A 7728-nucleotide genomic window follows, 5' to 3' on the forward strand; every position below is an offset into this window, starting at 1 on the left:
TTCTTTGGTTTGATAGCGGCCTCGTCCTTCTGGCGTGATTGCATAAATAAAGACAGGGACATTTTTATTTTATTATGTTCTCGGCTGTCACTTATTCTATCAATTTAAACGTAGGCTATGGACCTTACGGATGCAACGTCAGCATACCACTTCTCTTGAAATGTCAATATTCCCAATACTTGTTGAACTTGTCTTTTGGTTATGTAGGCTTATAGGCTACAAATTACGCAGTTCCGACAAGAGAAATTAATGAACAATGTAATTAAACGTTTTGTCCAATTATTTTGAATCCAAGACCGTTCCGACCTTCTTTTTTTTAGCAAACTGCTAATGTTCTCCTCTTTCTTGCAGATAAATATCAAATAGATTGAATCATACATATCCTACCTCAATGAAACACTTCCATACACCATACACCTTTCAAGCATTCATGCCAATTACTGAGGGTCATCTATTTTTGATAAACTATATATATTTTTTTGCACTAATGTAAATTGTACGTTATTTCACTGTAATCCCAGCCTAACTGGTAACACCTTATTACTGCTTAGCCTGAACGAACAAACAAACAAAATATTCCATAAGACATACCGAGAAAGAATTTCGTCAAAATGTACACTATATTTACAGGAAAGCAACAATTCACTCAATTAATTTGGGATGAAATCATTTCATTTAGATGCACCTGTAGACTATTTGTAAAGGAAACTCAATTATGAGAAATTGTTTCGCAAGAAAAAATGATTTAAAAGTTTTATTTGTAAACATTAAATATCTCTTTCTCTCTAAACGTTTGGAATTCGGCACCGAATGCATTGCAGTAGCCTACTCAAACACACCATGAAGGCAAAGGATGTACCGCACACTTATTTATCTTTTATATAGGACGAATTGTTCATTTTCTAACGTGTGAAATTATAACTATCTAGACGTCTATAAGACATAAAACATAGACAACGTGCTCAGCATGAAATATGATGGTTTGAAATCATTTAAACTGCTCCATGCTTAATGTAGCTTTTTGGCAATAAAATAATAAATATAGAAACGTTTATATTCAACAGCAACGATACTTACAACACATACAAACAAGGAATGTCTGACAGTTTTACAAACACCATGGGTCCCTCTTTATCTATACAGATGGAGATACTTGTTCACATATGCGTCATACATAAAAGGTGTGCCAGTACTACGAATCTTTATAAAATCTAGCAGACTACATAGTGTCCGGTATATAATATAGACATCTCTTCGACAGCAAGTGCCTATAAAACCTACAACATGCGTCGTCTTTTCGAAATACTTCCATACCTCTTGGGATCCTGACAGAAACACATATAGGCACAAGTCATAAAAGAAAAATGGCATTTTGTCATTAACGAACTTTTTTACACGTGTTATAAATTGACGCATTGGACGCATCACATAATCTATCATATATGTGCATATATATAAATGAAATATATTACATATCAGTATGCGTTATCAATGGAACAGATGTTTGGTCAACAACAAGGAATAGGCTAAGAGTTGCAAGAAAGTTTTTTTTAACTTGGTCGGTGAATTGGCCTTGGAGACTTTCCCCGAATGGCTATACTGGGGATTAGACCTATAAAAAAAATCAAACATCAGTGGGTTTTCTGAGGCCAATTTTTTTCTCACTCTTTGTATCTATTTCATGGATCCTTGATCAAAATGTAGGGGATTGTACTAGGGAGCTTGGAAATATTCAGAGTTAAAATCTAAAAAAAGGTGTTAGGCTGACTCAAACAGAGTCTGTGGAAGTTCTTTGAGGTCTCATTAAAAGTCCGTTTTAAAGTCCATTTAAAAAGGTAGAGTGTCGAGGAAAAGTTTGTCAATTATTGCTGGCGGAGGAACCAAGTCTTCGAGTTTTAAGTAGAAGATACGCTGCAGACCTTGTGTACATAGGGTGCGAAGTTCAGGGAGCTTTCCCAAAAGTTTTGACAAGTAGTTCGGACGATTCAAGCCTCCGCCATTGAATGTCACTTGGTCTTTGAGGCAGTTCACTATCTTGTTTTGAAGTTCTTCAACCCTCTTGGGTTCCTTAAGCCCATGCCTCTCTGTAACATGAAAATAATAAAACATAATTACCAAAATGTGAATATAAGAAATTAATTTAAACAGTCTAACACTTGGGAGAGGGATTAAATTGAAATATTTCCTATATTTGCTCACCTGTTACCATAGCAAGAGCGGCGATGCAGGAGAACGCTGATATGTCGATGTTCATGCTCTGCAGGTTAGAGGAAAACTCCACAATCGAGTCTATCCATTCCCCAAATCCTCGGACGCACTGCAGCCTGTGCAAGACCACCCCGTTGCAAAAAATGAGTTTGCCTTCCACTGGGTTGGACCTGCAATTAATAACAAAGTGTCATTAATTACTTTGAGCAATAAATGGGGATTTAAGAGGCTCCTAATTATTGGGTAGCTAATAAAAACCAAAGCAACGGAGCTTGAAGGGGGGTGGATCTTTATTATAGTCGAGGTTATTTCATAATTACGAAGAGGCTTACCTGTATGCCAGCCGCAGAACAAAAAGTTCCAGAAAGGCTGATTCGAAGAGGAGATCTTGATCCTGCTTCGGAAGTTCAGAAAACCCAGGGATCTTCTCCGCCCAACCTCGGATAATCTCCATGGAACCCGTCAGGAGATCATAGAACTGCTGAATGTGCTGGGTGTCGTCTCCACTCATTTGGTAGTCAGGGTTAGCCTGAAACTGGAATTTAATTTCAACAGGGCTTAATGAGGTCCTTTAAAATATATAACCCGTGAAATTGCAAAGCCTATTTCTAGGAGGGGAGTGCTTTCTTACTATTAAATTCATGTCTTCTATTTATTGAGTTCTCCGTTTCAAAGCGATTTACTTAAGTAAAATATGCCACCTTAAAAGACGGACAAAGTTTTGAATCCAGACCTGTCTTGCACACAACTTTTGAAGTCCATAAATTGTGTGACAAATGCACATCGAAACATGATCAAATAAATCCAGACATGGTTTGTTCAAACGTTGTATTTTCACTGTAATTATATTATAAATCAGCAACACAGTGTTTATGTTCATACACAATTTATTGAAGGGAAATAAATGGTAAACTCACTCTTGAATAGTCCAAGCCAGACATGGACGGGTTGGAATCGACATGGGACCTAACAAGGGCACTTATGAGACTGACAGGCGGCGAGGGTGGTGAGGCGTCTTGGGGACTTTTAGGTTTGGAGGGAAGACGGCCTCTTCGACCCTTTAGATTAGCAGTCCGGACAACTGTGTTAAAAGGAAGACAAGAGAAAATATAGAATTGTATTTAACTTTGATTGTTGTGCGTAAAGTTGAAACTTGCTTAACGCTCAAACTTTACGCGCAGGACCACAGGTGCTTTATGGCCATGCACGGACACAAACAATCAAAGTGACCATAGTATGTCCTTACCCTCTTTGACCATTCCGACAACCATGCACTTCTGGAAACGGCAGTATTGGCAACGGTTTCTTCGGCGTTTATCGACAGGACAATTTTTGTTCGCTAAACACACGTATTTAGCATTTTTCTGAACAGTACGCTGCAAAGGTGAAGACAACAGGCGTTTAGCATGGACATCAGCGCCTGTACAATGAATACAAAGCTAGCACTCATTGAGCTGCGCTATATAGGATGATTGATATTGTAACAGCACTTCCATCCTTCCAGTTGTGGGCTGTTATATATGCGAGGAACCGAAGAGGTAGACATTCAGTAAATACAAATCCGTGGGCATTCATATTTTTACGGCCCTCTGAGACCACCTCTATTTAAAGAGGTAAGATTAGGCCATTGAACAGGGGTTCCAAATAAAGTGACCATTTAATTTTACCATGGGGAATATTGTGACACTTCCTAGTCCAGAGATGACTGTCATATCACAAAAAGAGCTCACAACACTGAGAGTTTTTAATGACTTGATGAAAATGATATCCACATTTTATTACAATTTTCATAATGGTTTACTAGGCATAATGGTTTACTAGGCATACTCCCAACACCAATAAGAATGGGAATATTAAAAGAACAACACGACAATTGTCTGATAAAAAAACAACAGGCCTACCAATACGACAACTGTCTAACAAAAAATAACAGGCCGAATAATACAATTAATAATTGTAATAATTGAGTTGCATAATTCACAATCAACAAAAGCTCACCTTAAAAAATCCTTTGCAACCCTCGCAGGTTCTCACTCCATAATGCTGGCAAGCGGCGTTGTCCCCACACACTGCGCACAGACCCTCGTTTGACGGTGATCCGCGGGACGGGGGCGAATGAACTTGGCTGTCCATCAACTGGTGTCCATGGCCGAGCTGAAGGGAGTGAGGGAAGGCTAAGCCGGCCTGTTTCCTTAGAGCACTGGGTACCGCGAAACTCTGGCTGTCTAAGCCTCGGTGTGCCCCTGGGTTGTCGTGGTTCATGGAGACGTGCAGAGGACCATCGAATCGCATCTGGCAACTCGACACAGGGGTACCAGGAGGGGACTGTTTAAAGGAGAATAGTGATAGCCTTGACACCGGGTTTTTGCGCTGGTCTATCATATGAGAGGTCGCAGCAACATAGTTCTGGTGGAAACTGTGGAGGGACCCAGGGTCCTCCCACATGTGATTGGGCTGAACCTGGAAGTTTGGTGTGGTTGGGGCGTGAGGTGAGGAGGGTTTGAAGTAAATGGACCCGGAGTGGGCCATCATCTCTTCCGACTGAGGTGGCAAATGGCTCTGCTGATGATAGCTGTGCATCTGGACGTCCTCGACTTTGATGGAGGACTGCTCTCCAGCATGCGGCATTTGATAAAGACAGGGCGGTTTAACGTCGTAACTGGTGCTATAGTTGTCAATGAACGTGCTGAAACTAGGGAGAGAAGTAGTAGCTGTGATCTCAGTGTTGGTCAGGTCCATACTAAACTTAACAAACTCAGGTGTTAAGAAGTCGCAGCTGTATTCTCCAGCGGTGTGGTAGCTGTAGCTCTGCGAAGCGGGGCTGGCTCCTTGCGGTGATGACCCATACTGAGCCTGAACGCAGGGCATGGCTGAAAACGAAAGCGACGTCATGTTGATGTTAAAATCCATTTACAAGCTACAAAGTATAGACATGCCATATAATGTACAACATAACAATAATTCTAAATCATTTTTGATCCGGATCTGATCTTATGTTCAGAGAACTTATTTAAATCGCATTGTTTTAAACGGGACAATTTCGGAATACTTCGGATCTATTCATAATCCTTCTTTATTATATACTGTAGAATAAGCTCTCCTACCTTTCGTCTTGGGACTGTTTTTCGGTGACACTTGAAATGGACAATGTTGTCTGGAGGTGTATGGGGTCAGGATTCAAGAAAGCGTCTCTTTTCTGGAATCGTCCCCTAAAGAAATAAGACCTTTTACTTATATTCCCTTAGAAAACGCAATGCCATCAGAGAAGTCAATGTATACTCCGAGAATCCGTGAGAAACACGTTAAGCAATTAAGCACAATATCCCGACATGTTCACTATGCTTTTACTTATGCGAACCTCATAGCCTAGGCTATAGCCTAATCGACAAAGGTTAAATAATAAACCGCATGGATGAGCTTTAAAATCACACAGTGCTTCGCAGTTGCCCCGTTATATGTCATACACACGCATGACATTTTGAATGAAGAATTTTGAAGTTTTGTCGCTGAACATCCACCCTCCACCGTATTGACGTCAATGACTTTCGCAACTTCTTTCCAAAGTAACGTTGAACAATCAATGCAAAATGTAACAATTGTAAATCCATAAGTACCATTCCCAACGTGTAAAGTAACAACGCTCAACAGGACACAATTCCTGAGAAATAAACTGTTACAGAAAAACTCTTTCGATGCCTCCCAATCATTTCTACAAAGCAAGATGTCACAACGAAAAAGTCAGACACAACCCGCGTATTCAAATAAACATAACGCTTATTAAAATAAACCAACCTACCTTCTTTCACACCAGAAACGTTGTTGTCAATCCATGCATAAAGCATGTAGATAGTCTTCTTCAATTCTGTAAAAAGCTCCGTGTGAGCGAGAGTATAGCCTACAATACCAAGCAATCTATACGACTTCCTCAGAGCACTGCGCGCAATACAACCATCGACTACCCCGTCTGCCAATGTGCCTTTGTTTATGTGAGCTCTGGGCACCACAGCCCACGTGTTTCACATCCTAACGTCATCTGCGTCGCCGGTGACCTGCACCAATCTCTTTTGGAACATGGTCCAGTCAACACGCCGAGTCCGTTGCATAGCCTGTGTATATGTACACCTGAGACGGCTCTCCTTAGTGAATGTATACCATAACATCACCTGTTTGTGCTGCACATTATTCTCATCATTAGCTTCAACCTTTCCAGGTGTAAAATCTTAGGTATTTCGTAGCCGCAGCCAGGTATTCAAAAGAGCCTAGGAACGACGCACAGCAGGTCACAGAGGTTTACACGAATTGTACAGGTAAAGCTCTGTTGCAATATGTCAGTACGCGTATAAGCCGTTTTTGAACACGAATAGCGTGTATGGCTTATTTTTTTGCCAAGTGAAATATTTGCTCAACATTCGATAATGTTACAGTGGCAGTGATTTGTTCATCCATGCATGTCATAATCAGCCTAGTGGTGGCCTCCAGAGCGGTTCACCACTTTGTTTGGTTAGATAGGCTAATGGGCGGTGGGTCAATATTATTCCTGGCTATCTTTAAACTCAAGTAGTTGATTTCAATTGGACTCCAGCAAATCCATAATCGCGTGAGTGTGTGGTCTACCTTTTTCACAAGCCGTCAGTCATGTTCTCTGCTGCTCACGAGCAGACTATAGAACCGTGGGCAGGGCTCATTATTAAGTGTGGAGAGCCAGTTGTCACGGGTGAGCCGATTTCACCGAGAAAGGGAAACGCAATAGGGAGATCACACGACGGCTTTGACAAACGACGGCTTTGACACAGTCAACAGACCTCCAGTAATAGTCTTGTCCCTACTGTTATTGTGCTGTAACAGTATTGCTGGTTTTTAGTTCAGACCTACTTGCATGTGTATCCACTACACAGTCTTTGAAAAAAAGCTTCAGGATATAACCAAGGGTTCTATTTCTTGTGGGGTTCAGGGGGTCAGGGGTTCTTTGATCAGGGGTTCTTTCACTGAACCAACATTGGTTCCAAATCGAACCATTGGTTTCCATATAGGGTTCTATAGAAGAACCTTAAGGGGTGTCATATATGAAGCAAACACGGAACCCTTTTTGGTTCTATCCAGAAGCCTTTTTTCTAAGAGTGTAGGCCTATTCCACAACGGCTGATTTTGGTAGCATGGATCTGCCACTGAGGCTAAGGACAATAGGGCGTGAATATTCTGGCACAAACCTATGCAGCTTCGAGAGGGAAATTAGTAGGCCGTAGGCCAACAATTACATTGTCTTGTACTCACTAACACATAGCCTGTGTCTTCATCTAAGTCCATATTTCCATGGGATTATGAACGCACAGTCCATGATCAGTGAGCTCTGTTATAGTCATAACGTAGTTATAACTAATGGACAGTGGGGGGAGAACCCAAACAACACTTCCTGGTTGCACTCACCTCTAGAGGACACTATTGTTCATCACCCATAGATCATCCAATCCCTATTTACCACTGACTTGAGTGAACTAAGGCTACAACAGTACGCTTTAGGAG

General features: G+C 41.1%; 1 protein-coding gene across 2 annotated transcripts; it reads right to left on the bottom strand.

Moving 5' to 3' along the window:
• Nucleotides 1-341: 341 nt before the first annotated feature.
• LOC115160695 (nuclear receptor subfamily 4 group A member 2-like) lies at nt 342-6151 on the bottom strand. Of its 2 annotated transcripts, XM_029710962.1 has the most exons (8): nt 6005-6084; nt 5313-5417; nt 4207-5078; nt 3455-3584; nt 3126-3289; nt 2541-2743; nt 2200-2378; nt 342-2084 (listed from the first exon to the last, which is right to left on the bottom strand). In XM_029710962.1, the coding sequence occupies exons 3-8, from the start codon at nt 5074-5076 to the stop codon at nt 1828-1830; spliced, it is 1803 nt and encodes a 600-aa protein (XP_029566822.1). In that variant the 5' UTR covers nt 5077-5078; nt 5313-5417; nt 6005-6084; the 3' UTR covers nt 342-1827. The 2 variants fall into 2 exon arrangements, with proteins under 2 accessions (XP_029566822.1, XP_029566821.1); XM_029710961.1 differs by lacking the exon at nt 5313-5417 and having other exon boundaries at nt 6005-6151.
• Nucleotides 6152-7728: the final 1577 nt, after the last annotated feature.

The sequence above is a fragment of the Salmo trutta genome, chromosome 24, assembly GCF_901001165.1.
Source record: "Salmo trutta chromosome 24, fSalTru1.1, whole genome shotgun sequence".
NCBI lineage: Eukaryota > Metazoa > Chordata > Actinopteri > Salmoniformes > Salmonidae > Salmo > Salmo trutta.

Coding starts and splice junctions, on each gene's coding strand:
- LOC115160695 (XM_029710961.1), bottom strand. CDS start 6,050: ATGCTTTATGCATGGATTGACAACAACGTTTCTGGTGTGAAAGAAG. Junction 5,079..6,004: donor CGTTTCTGGTGTGAAAGAAG/GTAGGTTGGTTT, acceptor TTTCGTTTTCAG/CCATGCCCTGCGTTCAGGCT. Junction 3,290..3,454: donor TGTCGGAATGGTCAAAGAGG/GTAAGGACATAC, acceptor CTTTTAACACAG/TTGTCCGGACTGCTAATCTA.